This window comes from Micropterus dolomieu, linkage group LG23 (assembly GCF_021292245.1).
Source record: "Micropterus dolomieu isolate WLL.071019.BEF.003 ecotype Adirondacks linkage group LG23, ASM2129224v1, whole genome shotgun sequence".
Taxonomy (NCBI): domain Eukaryota; kingdom Metazoa; phylum Chordata; class Actinopteri; order Centrarchiformes; family Centrarchidae; genus Micropterus; species Micropterus dolomieu.
The window spans coordinates 11,245,802-11,259,027 of NC_060172.1; the positions used below are offsets into that span (position 1 = coordinate 11,245,802).

At 39.4% G+C, this 13,226-nt stretch overlaps 1 protein-coding gene across 5 annotated transcripts in view; it reads right to left on the minus strand.

The window, feature by feature from the left end:
- The window catches only part of cadm1a (cell adhesion molecule 1a), a 370,054-nt gene extending 357,165 nt beyond the window's left edge, over nt 1–12,889 (minus strand). For 2 of the 5 annotated variants that reach the window (XM_046039206.1, XM_046039207.1), the window contains exon 1: nt 12,578–12,886. In XM_046039206.1, coding sequence (XP_045895162.1) covers nt 12,578–12,650 — 73 coding nt within the window. In that variant the 5' untranslated portion in view covers nt 12,651–12,886. Of the gene's footprint in view, nt 1–12,577 lie in introns of all 5 variants that reach the window. The other 3 variants (XM_046039204.1, XM_046039208.1, XM_046039209.1) reach the window with 3 other exon arrangements.
- Nucleotides 12,890–13,226: the final 337 nt, after the last annotated feature.

The window sequence follows — 13,226 nt, forward strand, 5'->3', positions numbered from 1 at the left end:
CAAAAAAAAGGACCGTCCAATTGTAAGATTCAGTGAGGAGTTGTTGGTTTTTTTGTTCCTGTTGTTTATAAAGTTATTTTAAAATATTCATAATCTTTTGAGTGTTACTGCATGCCTTTTTCAAGCAAGAGCGCAAGAGGATATGCACAGTGAACTGGATTCAAAGTCTGTCAGATCAGAGGCTGGTGGAGAGCAGGGGGTGGTTTGTCCTAGTTGCTGAAATATTGTTGTTTTGAGGGCCTGATTAATTGTGTTCCGGAAGATAAACAACCAACTGTACACCTATTTCCAGTATTTTGAAAGACAGGTGCCAGAAATATAAACAATATATAATAGTCTTGTACTCTATACTATGGACTTTTATATTGTTTGATGAAGTGTCTTTTTCCATGTATTCTGTAGATCTGAATCTTACAGAAGTCAAGGTGAAGTTGAGACTTAGAGTTTAAGTCATCATAAACACAATGCTACTCAATCACAGCCAAATCTCCCCATAGAAATACTAGATGGCAAGCGTGGAAAGCTTTCCACCAAAGGTGCTTTGTGAGTCAGGAAAACCCTGAGTTCACACATTCAACATCCTCTTGAGTCTCCATCAATGAGATGTTTGCTGCCAATTCTTACTGTTCTAAATGCTGAATAGACTTACTGGGCAAGAGACTCCATTTCTGATGCCAACGTGCAATTTTTGCTTTAACTCTGATTTTCATATTGGTACGCTACGGAACCTGACAGCCTTATCAGGAGCTAGCTGGCTGCAAGGAATATTAAACCAAAACGGAAACTGAACTGCTATGCTGATGGATCAACTCTTTTTTAAATTGTTGCCGTTAGTTTTTGCTTTGGACAGAGGCAAGATCCTTTTATTACACACAGTTACATTAGCACTATATAGGATAGAACTTCCCAGACTGCCATTGCAATAATAACTTACATGAATATGATCATGTAATACCCTGTATGAGATGCATCAGTAGCACATTTGGGTCAATTCCAAATGGGAACGCCCTGTATAACAAATAATTCTCGTACAATGTGTGTACAACTGAAACCTTGCTGCATATAGAGACCAAACAGCACAAGGTAAACAGAAATATCCCATTCACGAATATTCTACATCGAATGTCAGATGACATGACATTGCAGCAAAAGTAGAGCCAGGTTCAACCAAGAGCTGGGCAAGGGTTAATAAACTTACTTTAGGGTAACTGAAATAATAAAAAAAAAAAACAATATGCTATACTTGTAATAGATTACCGTTCGTCACTGATACATAGTGTTATTTGGTATGAATGACTAGTGGAAAACAAAATGACTCAGGTAGGTATTGTTTTTGTGTTTTTAGAGGCACTTTTTCACGCAAAAGAGATTGTGACACTTACTGAAATTAAGTGATACTTTGCAGCCTCACAATCTACAATTTCTGCACAAGGGAGGCCCCCCTTGTACTTCAGCAGGTAAGATTTCCCCCTGCATCATCCAACTAGGACACAAAGAAAATGAGATGAGCGCGTTATTGTGCAGCGGTTGTCTGGCATTAGTGCAGAAAATATCAGTCAAGACCGGGTTACAATAGATGAGACAAAGGAGAGGAACTGAGCAGAGTGGGGAGAAGTGATCCAGTTCCGTGGGAGACAGTGCAAGAGCCTGAAGCGTCTCATCAGGAGCAAATTCACTGAAATGTAATACAAGCTGGAGTGTTATGTAAAATGAAAGATGGGAGAACCCAGATCACTCAAGCCTACTGTGCTGCAATGGCTGACGCATACCTGTATTGTATTCAGAAGGGCATTCATTTCCCCTCAGATGATTACAGCGAAACACCAGCTGTATTGTTTATTTGGTTGAAAGCACAAATGATATGCATTGATTCCTTATTCATTCATTGTTGAACTCTGCATTGTGTCTATGAATGCAGGCAAAATGGGCCCAATTACAGCAAGTGATGCCTCCGTGTGACTCCACAGCAGAGCAAGATGATGAAGGCCTCAAACTGGGAGGAAAAGAGCAATCAAAGGCCACTTGTTGTCTTTTGTAAATTCAGAAAACAAAATGGAAAACACTTCTTGCTGTGACTGACAATGGTTCACTTGGGACTACAGATTAGATTAGTCAACCACACACACAGGGCTTCCACATTGTCTTACTATTAGAGTTCCTCTAGTGGACTTCACATTACCTTCCACATTATTGGCTGAGATGACTCGTGAGTGAGTTGATCCACTGATTCGCTTTGGTCACTGATAACTTGTGAAAGGCATCCGTCATCATTGTTGAAACTACATACTATGTCAAATTAATTATGATCACTAAAATCAATAAGCATAATGAACATTTACATCAGTATAATAACAGATGTGTCATATTCACCACTTTTTAGCAAAAGTACTATTTTCAATCACTCATTATTTCCAATTGCTTCCACTTAGTCATTTTGTATTGCTGTTACGCTACTATCAATTAAACTCAACTCCCATTAAAAAAAGGGATGCTCTTTGAACTGATAGGTCTGTAATGTGAAACATTTAAAGTGTAGAGTTTAACTGACACTACCTCAACACTGATCCAAAAACAGCAAAGTGGAAAGAATTAGATAATAAAAAACATTATAGCTCTATGACAATGGCATGAATGAATTATTGCACTTATGGAGTTAGTGCTGTGAAAATGTGCTTTATATGAATATATCAAAATAACCAAGGCTGAAGAAAAATTAAGAGTGAAGGCATGTCTCTAATATAACTGATTATCTCTGTTGATGTAAATAAAGGCCAGTGTTGGGAATATATAGCATGGAGATTGTTAACAAAAATCAAGCATGTAGTCAGATGGCAGTAGTATAAATGTAGGTAAAAATAAACAGGGCTTGAATTCTGTTAGGAAACAAATGCAATTAAATGTATTTTTACACATAAACTGTCTTCATTTTCACTTCTCTTTTATGATTCCAATCATTAATGCTACAACAATAGCCATAATCATATTTATATTAGTATGAAAATGTCCCTTTTTTTGGCTTGTGATCATATACGTGTTTGTGTTATCCCAGTTGTCAGTGTTTGGTCAGGATTGCTTCCATGTGTCAGAGGCTCGGGGCAGATCCACCTGCCTGAGGCTGCCCTCTGATGTTGCCGGGGCTCCTCCTTGTGCTTCACAATAAAAGGCCACAGTTTTTTTGTGTGTGTGGTTTTGACATTGTCAGACGGCAAGAAACTGAATTGGTGGCCAGCTGCTGCAGGGGCTGCTATTTCTAAATAATGTCAGACCCCATCAAACTCTAGCTCTACAGCACATGTGTCAAACTCAAGGCCCGCGGGCCGAATGCGGCCCGCCACATCATTTTATGTGGCCCACAAAAGCTTTAAAGATTCATGATTGTCCTAAAATAAAAGTCTATCCTGCCATAAACTACATCTCCCACAATGCATTTAGATTTTGTGACCCGAGAAGTGACGGCATCCCGCCACAAGACTGCGATGTTTCCACACCCACTACGGTAGTTTTCCGATAAGTGGAGATGAGAAATGTATACAAACAATCCCTAAATGTCCTAGACAAGAAAAACTGATGCAGAAGGAAAGCAATTTTCATGAATGGTGGGAAAGTGAATACATGTTTGTGCTTCAAGGAGAAAACCCGGTAGGCTAGGCCTATATTTTTTGTGTTTTGAGGCAGTATCAATGATGAAGGATCAACGTTAGTTAAGGCTCATGCAGACTACATGACTTTCAGGGTCAGCAGATGGCTGTGCCGTTCACACTACACAACTTTCTGTCTTGTGTCATTGTGGCGTTCACACTACGTGAGTGATCGGTGACAGGGGGTCACAGACTACACCAGCTGACGACGACGACTGTCACTCGACGCTGGTCTCCAAACCACGTTTTGTCAAGAAAACGCATGTGAAATGTGAAACAGGAAATGACGCGAACCTATAGACAAAACAGCTGTTGTTTGCTATTATAAAGACAGCAATTATACAGACAAAGAATCTGCGTGAAAGAATGGATTAGCACACGCAGGTAGCAGGGATCCAGGTAGCAGGGATTGTCTGAGCTACAGAGAGAGCTGGAGGTGAGTAAAATGTGTTTTGCGGTGCCAGCTGCCTGCTCTCATTGGCTGGATGTGGATGTCAAGTCAGCCGACTTCTGCAGATATTTGGCATGCTAAATATCTGGCTAGCGTCGGCGATGGTGTCAGATATGTGTTGGGGAGCCGTTTTGATGCGTTGTTGAGTAGTTCACACATAACGACTGGCAGCCGCAGATTGACCGCTGATTTACTCCCGATCCCAGCCTGACGGTCGCCGAGCGGCAAATCGGGCTAAAAATCGTGTAGTGTGACCTAGGCTTAGGCTCCAGTAGCCTTTACGTCAGCATTTTTCCAGGTAATCAAACTATCTCTCATTAGTTGGATGTATCCCTTCTGCAAGGCTGTGTGCAGCTGGACTATTTGTCTTATCAAATGCCACATCTGTCCCTCATGTTATTAGCAGCTCACAATTATTTGTTTTACCATGGTTCTGCACCTGGACTGTGAAAAAGTGAAAAGTTACTGTAAAAGCTTATGTTTGATGATATATGTCTTTGTTATTTACTTGAAACGTTTGATCTTTGATTGATGGAGTAATGAGGGGTTTTAAATCTGATAAATTAATTTATTTGTTATAATAACAGAGACATTTTCTTACTATGGCGATATTTTTACATCTGATAAATGTCCTTGAATACATACATTTACATAAAATAAAGAGACAGTTATTTAACAATATGTTAAGGAGTAGTTACGTTTATACAGTTGCAACTGGCCCTTTGAGGGTAACCGTGCTAATAACATAATGCTTATGTGGCCCTTGGTGAAAATGAGTTTGACACCCCTGCTCTACAGTCTGACTGAAGCACAGCATCAGTTCTCAGGGCCCTGATGGAAACACAAGAGGAAAGATCGGGTAGTTACAAAAATAACAAGACTCTAGCTCTGGGGGTCCAGAAAATCTATACCAATAATGATAATCTGGCCCGAAGTTGTCAAGATAAAAGCTCTGGAAGCACCAAAGTGCAGACTAATTGACCTGAACCAAAAATGTACATATATAAAAAGTATATATATGTATATTATATTATGTCAGAGGTCACATGCCTCTGGAGCCTTGTGTCTTGCTTAGGGGCACGTTAGTGGATGTCTCAGTGGGAAATGAACCCACGTCTCCCACACCAGAGGCATGTGTCTTATCCACTGCTCGATCACCACCACAAATTCCAACCCAGAAACAAAGTTTCCACCATTGAAATATTAAATTAAACTAAACTTGCCATGGAATTTGTGTGTCAGATTTAAAATGAGCAAATGCATGTATAAAGGGGAAAGAAAGCCAAACAAGACTATTGCAACTATTGACTTAACATGATAACATTGGCAAGACATTCTCCGTTATGGTTTTGTTGAGTTTAAGAATGAATAAATTCAATGAAGGGTGTGTAAGGGTGTTCGAAGTGTAGCCTCTTCTAGACAATAGTATAACAAAGTACCAGTACATTAGCCTGAACATACAGCTAAAGGAACTTGCTGCAATGCTCTTGACTGGCCAAGTCACCTGGCCTCAATCCAACTAGTCATGTGTGTCAGTTGTTGAAGACCAGACTAAAAAGAGAAAAGCCCTTGAATCAAGCAAGCGAAGATGGCAGCAAAACAGGCCAGCAGACAAATTGATTAATTTAACATGAGTCTATACAACCGCTTAATCCACAGAGAGCAAGCCGGACTGTCTCTGTCTTGATTTCGCTGTTTGGCACAATCATCTTTTTTTTTTTTTTTTTTTTTTTTTTAAGCGTGATGTAACACAGCACAGCCAATCACTGCATGTCTCCGACAGTGACAGTTGATCCGTGGCGGTGCCATAACACAGACAGACAGTAGAGAAAAGCAGCGGGTGATGACTAAGAAACATTTTGTTCCAAAAAATAAAAGTCAATCCTGCTCAAAGATGACAGCTGCACTGAGTTTATTTAGTAAAGGTTCAAAATATTACCAGGCTCATTTCTCTGAATGAGAGAAGTGAAGGGAGGAAGAGAGAAGTGTCAGAGGAAGGAAATGCTTAAATCCTATATTTATTTAGCACAATGACTCTAGAACTGGAGTTTTTTCTGTTTCCCGTTCCGCTTTCCATAGAGTTGACCCTTGATCACTCACCAACATATCACTGCTACAGAGGCTAATATTAAAACATTTACTGATTGATTGAATAGATCAGTAAAGATTACAGTCATGGGGTTTCCAAATCTGGCCACTGGACAGGCAGTTCCACTTAGTACCACTCTGTGCAACATCGCCCAAGTCCTCAGAAAAGCCAAATCGAGCTAAAAAAAAAATGACTTCATCTGAAAAAAAAAAATGCAAGTAAAAGCAGTGGTAAGCTGGTCATGAGATACAGTAAAGTGAAAAAGTACTGGGAACACGACATGTATACTTTAATCCCTGAATAAAAGCATCACAGCCTTGTAATGCCTTGGCTCCTTAAGACTGTCGTTTTCTGTCGCTCTTATTCCTAATGTGATATACTGATTTCTTAAACTTTTCTGCATTCATTTTTATTATACACACTTGCTAGAGGCTTCAGCTGGTCAAGACTCCGACAAGTGATGTTTGGAAAATATTTGCATTCACCTCAGTAGCCTTTTCTGCATCAACACATTATGGAAATATGATCATAAATATTCAAATGTCAGTTGAATTTGAGTGATTTCACTTGTTTCATAGCCAGATTGTCAAACTGTACAGCACAGCATAAATCTAGAAACCTAGGCCAGTAGGTTGCTTTCAGAATGGCAGATTGGTGCCTACGCCTACTCTCTCCGCCACCCCCCTCCCCAGCCCCTCAAGAGATTTGGAAGCGGGTGCTTACTTGACATCCCATCACTTGGCGGCACACTAACAAGTAGGCCATAAACCTTTTTTCTCTCTTTGATTACACTAAGTGCACAGAGGCCAGATGCGACCCAGCCCAGTCATCTGTTGGCTTGCCAGCACAAGCGCTGCAGACTGGTGGGGGCAGGAAGGGGAGGAAGAGGAGGGGTCACTTGGGGTCCCCTCCCTTCAGGAATAAAGCCATTGTTCTTCATTACAGCTGGAGAGGCTGCTGGGGGGTACAGAGGGAGAACAAGTCCATTTCAACACCTGTTTTCCATCACCAGGGGCTCCTACCAGCTTGACTCAGAGCCAAACCACTCTGTACGAGGATTCAACAGAGTCTGATACGGGTTTTCTTTGTAACTGAAGCTGCCCGTAGGCAGTGTTTTGTGCCAGGTTCACAGTGATAACAAAAATGGCAATTTACAAACCAGGTCTGAAAAGGAAATAAATACAACTATTTGGTTAATTATTTTTGTCAGGACAGAAAAGTCTGTAAAACCGCATTTAGATCATCACAGAACTAAAACTCTAACAAAACTGCAGCCAGATCAGCACCAACAGAGCTCTTTAGTACTCATACTGTACATGGTATTAACAAATTAACCTATCCGTTTCAAATGTAAAAGATATTTGTGATGACATATACTGTGAGAGTCAAAAAAATAAGAACATATGATCATTAATGTCAACAAAGTAAAACTGCTTTGTGTGCAACATTCTAAGGGAGCAGCTATACAACCAAAGCAGCTAATGCTACAACACCATAAAATAAAGTTATGAAAAAATGTAAAGTGCATTAGTTTAATTTCACATTATACAATATAAGTAATACGTATTCTTAGTATCAGACCAGGCCTGCAAACACTGAATCTGTACACCAAAGTGAGGATTAACTCTGAACAAAAATGAACAAAATTCATTTGGGTTTGGACTGTTGGTCCAACAAAACAAGTAAAGTGATGATGTCTCTCAGGGGACTTTTTCACAATTTTTTTAGATGAATTTTGTAGATGAAATTAAAGCATTAGTTACAGTCCTAATTATAATGTTTTCACCTTCAGGGCTTCACGCAGAAACAATGACTAAAATGCTGATAAATTACACAACAGATATGACATTATACAAACTGCTTTATATCCACCATAAAAGTAAAACATAATACGTTTTGACCAAATGACTAGTCCAAACATTTTAAAGGCCTGTGTGGACTATTAGACACACACACTTAAAACTGCATCACTTCACGCTAAGGTCAGGTAGTAAAACAGCCGTTAGCTACCCCACAGATCTCAGTGTCTGCTTCTGAGTGAGCACCAAGAAGCTCTGTTAATCACAACTGATATATGAGGCTAACTTGTTCAATAACTGGCAAACATAATTCATGTTTAGAGTTAAGTATCTTGCACCACCTTTTCAGTTCTTGCCTTTAAGACCCCATGAAAATAAACGACTGTACGAGACTGGACATGCTGAGCACAGAGAGAGAAGCGATAAAGCTCTTTTGAAGAGCAAACCAGGCTCAAAGGTTGCAAGGGACCAGCAGGCAGCATGGAGATCAAAATCATAAATGAGCTGTCACATGGATGACATCTGAGATCCATTGTGTATTTAAGACAAATAAATGCACATTGCAGCCTCAACTTTGACAAAAGATAAAACTCTTTTCATAGATTTAGGAAATCCCACCAAATGATTTTTCTCTGATTAAGTTATCCCATGATATCCCTGATATTGATAAGTACAAAAAAATCCATAAATCATCACAGCGAGGCAGTAAAGATGGCAGTTCACGCATCCTTTAGCTTACATATGTATGTAGGCTAATCAGTAATGTAGCAGTAAATAAAGAATAAACAGTAAACTCAGGCCAATAACTGCCAACATACAGAAAATAAATTGTGCTTTCAGTTATGCATGAATGTATCCTTTATACTCCATATTAAAAAAATAAAATTAAAAATAAATAATCATCTGCCATGCTAAGATGTACAGTGTGCTGCATCTCAGTCAACAACGGTGTGACAACAATGTCAGAAGAAAAATAGGTGGTTTAACTCAACACATGTACCACTAGAAAGTTCCAGAGGGATCTACTCCCGAACACTGTCTGAAGAGAGCATGATTATTTGCACACTGAAAATGTCCATCAATGGCAAATACGTTGGATTCCTTGGCAAAGCTTAAATCAACGTTGTAGTCTACGCCATAGACATAACTGATACTCTTATCCACTGCAACTTCATGAAAAATAGATAAGAAACAAAATCAGGATCCAAGATCAAACGCACAGGAACCATGTGAACTGAGAACAAAGGCAATCTTTCATCTACTTGTCATCTATACACACCATACCTACATTTATGACCTGGTCATGGCGCAGTCATGTTAACATAAATCTTTCCTGCAATCAAATAAACAGTCCCTGCTCTCACCTGCATGATCCCACCATTACATAACTTGAAAAAAATGAAAGCAGAGATGCCTCTCACTGTTGCTGACAGATTACCCAACCAAGTTTTCAAGTCTCAGCAAGCCTGTGGTCAAAGCGTGCTGTGTCAGCACTCTTAAATACCACCTGTAAAGTGCCATGCCCCTGGTGTTCTACGTGTATAATCTGCATTGCACTTGGACTTACTAAATATTTCTACACAGAACAGAAGGAATTGTATAAAGATGACTAAATGATGTTCATTTTAATAACATACCGCCATGCATAAATTACAACAGGATACAAGATATCCTTGCATGGCACTTTTAATCACTATAAGGGTGCACAATTATCTCTTTTATTTCAGTCAGTATTTGGATGGTTGGGTAATTATTCTTCCATGTTTTCTAACAAAATACTTTTTCTGAACATTAAAATAAAAGAAAAGGTGCCTTCATTACTTAAAAAAAAAAAAAACTAAAGTATAAATAAAACTTCATTAAAATGCCCAACTCTATAAATCACGAATTCATTAATGACAGTGAGATTAGGCAGAGAATCTAAATGCAAAATGTCACTGCCACAACCTATTCAAAGTCTAATTATTTGCAGAAGCCAAATTCATGACTGCAATTAGACCATTATATGATTGCCAGCAGACTTACTTAATATACAAAAATATATACATTTAATTACATCGCTGTGTGCTTATATTGTTACCTTGGTGATATTGTGTTTTATAGTGCATGTTCTCTCCAATTACTACAATAAAATAATTTTAGATTTCTTTCTTTCCTCAAAATACAGGAGGTGGTCATCTCAGAGCTCAGTTAGATCCTTAATCTTTAAAGAAAGAATACCATCACCAAAGTCAGTTGCTTTTTATCTGAATATACAAGGAGCATGGGAAATAGTATGGACAAGACCCACTTCCTATCTGAGTCAGTCAAAATAACATATATTGTGTCTTTATACACCAATGACTGACTATACACCAGTGTCTTTATACACCAATGACGTATCACTTATTAACTTATTTCCAAAGGATGAACATTATCTCTGGGAGGTACTTGCATCCACTCTGAGTCCTCTGAAACAAGAGCGATGGCAGTGGGAGGCAGTGAACTGTGAATGCTTTCTCGTAAATCCATTTAATTTGGGGCACTTGTGTGATTTGATGACCATATGAGGTTAGCCTGCATGCCAAAACGGAACTTATAGTTGAGGTAAATTTAATGCAGCCTTCTCTTTGCCTGGCTGCAGTGTAATTCTTACTCTCTTCCATTTATTTGTTTTGAGGAGGGGAAAAAAAACATCCTGCAATGCTTAGCACAATGTGAGCCTACAGTATGCCTGGAAGTAAATAATTGATATGCTTTGTGCAAGCCTGCTCTGAGCTTTGTTTGAAATCAGTGGAGCCATTGCCATGAAGGTAAAGCAGCAGTGCCCACTGTCCAAAGAACAACAGTGCCTTGTTTAGTTTGCTGTGCTTTACAGGACTGTTTCATTGACTTGTCATGAAAAAACATGATTAGTGTGCCTCCATTTTAATGGATAAAACGTTGTAATGGATTAAGCCTGGTGGATAATCCACTATGTGACAACCGTCGACATCTGCCGCCCTGTCATTCTCACCATTAGAAGCTCGAACTCAGCATAAAAAGGGGTTATATTCTTATGAAGAGCAGCTTTATGCTGCATAACTTTGCAATAATTCATGAAAGAACTGAATTAACGTAAATATAGGCTATAATAGGAGGTTGAAACTGTGCTGAAATTCACCACAAAGCAATAGTTTAACCAGTTATATAATTGTGTAACCTATTTGAACGTGTTTCCAGTTTGTAACAGCGTGCGCTTGCTTTGGGGAGGTGCGTGGCCACTAGCCTACAATTTCACTAAATCTTCATCTTACCATTGCGTTACATATCCCAATGATAACACTTCATGACTAAACACAGAGCACACAGCCTATGAAACCCCCCGACAACATGCACTTTATCTCATTTTAGTCTGGTATAAAAAAAAAACGTGTGTGATCCTTTTCCGCAGCCCGCCAACTCACAAATACCACTCAAAGCATCACCCAAATCGTGTAAAAGCCAAAAGCGTGAAAAATCGACATGTCGTAGTTTTCACTTTAACCCAGCTTTATCTGAAACCTATCCGCTTCTTGAAAGCAACTCAATTAAGCTACTAACGTTACACACGAATCAAGCTTTGATGTTTCCATGTATGATGCTACAGAAATCCAGTTCCGATATTACGAAAACAGTCTGGAACGCAATTGGAAACTCGGGCATATTAATCTTCTCTTGTTTACCAGCAAGACTGCATGCGTGTTAGGAGGTAAACTAAGACATAGTCTGGAACACTCGAAGGTGCTTTTCATTTCGGCATACACCCAAAACACTGAGCAGCACTTGTATCATTATAATGTCAACTTTTATAACTGGTTCGCCCGTCGTTCTAAGAGTATCCCCTTCGACATCCAGCGGCGTGGCCGATAGTGAACGAAATCTAAAACACTTAGATTAAATGGAAAATAACTGCTGATTCGTGAGCTTTCTTTACGCCGAATTTATCTAAAAGGCACACTATTACTGACAAGTCTTGAATTACGTTGTAATACGTATGCTTTTTTGAGTCATTGACGTCCACTTAAAATAATCGAGTTTTGAATAGAGTTTGCCGTAGCGTTTCCTCAAACCGCACGTTGTCAGGGCTGCTGCATATTCTACATGAACGAACCGCTGTTTTCTGTGATTTACAGCAGTCCAGGCTCCGCTCTGAACAACATGCCACAAAAAGTAACCAAGCTAGCTGAGTGACCAAACAAACATTTGAGCAGGTCAAATGCATGTAGATCTAACGTTATATCCCTCCAGAGCAACAGAAGACCACGCTATTTGTTTTTGTTTTTCACAACAGAATTGGCCACATTTAAGAGTTGGCAGTTGTGATTTATAATGGTGAGCTGACCAAAGTGATATATTCCGATGCAGTGCATTTTGTAACGCCTCTTTGTCCACATAGCAGACACAAATAAATATGCACTTTCTATTCTTATTTCAACTTTACGGACAGTTAGGTTTTCTCTCAACATCATACATCCAAATGCTCCGTTTCAAAAATTGCCCCGCTGATAAAATAACGTTACACTTCTCCATCTACATCCATGGAAATCTGAGCTGAAAGTATAGGCTATATTCCATTTAGACAGCTTAGGAAAACTCCTACCTTTATGAAGAGCCGCTTGAAGCATGAATAAAAAGAGAATAGTCGCGAGAGAGCTGCTGCCAGTGTTCGCCATGTTGGACACCTGCTTCAGTATGGCAGAGCGAGGCAGCTTCACCTAACGTTACAGCTACAACGGGACTCACTTAATGAGATGCGAGAAAGGGAGGGTACTATTTACCATATTAATTTAATCTGCAGTTTTTATAAATCATGTTACTTAGAATAAATGAGTTTTATACTCATTGAATTTACTTCGAATTAAAAACAAAACAGAGCCAGGCTCTCAATGATTTTAACAGTGTTGTGCTGCAGGAGTGGTAGGGACGTGTGTCCGTGTGTGGTTTAATTGGATGGGCGTGTCCTCATGATAGAAAAACAGTATTGATCCTTTCATGCTCTGGCCTCCCTTTAACAGAAAACATTTTGATTAAACTTACAAATGTTTTTTGTATTTTGGGCATTTCAGACACAGCACTGATTAATTCATCCACATGTAGTAGCTCGCTAGGCAATATGGCAGGCAAGCAGGGCAGGCCATAGGAGGCCCCCAAGGTTTCGGGTGATTCTTCACCTGCACTTCCCTGATTCAGGAGATAATCAAGCAGTGGGCTGGTTTGACAGAGCAGAAAGACAGCAGGATCATGCCTCC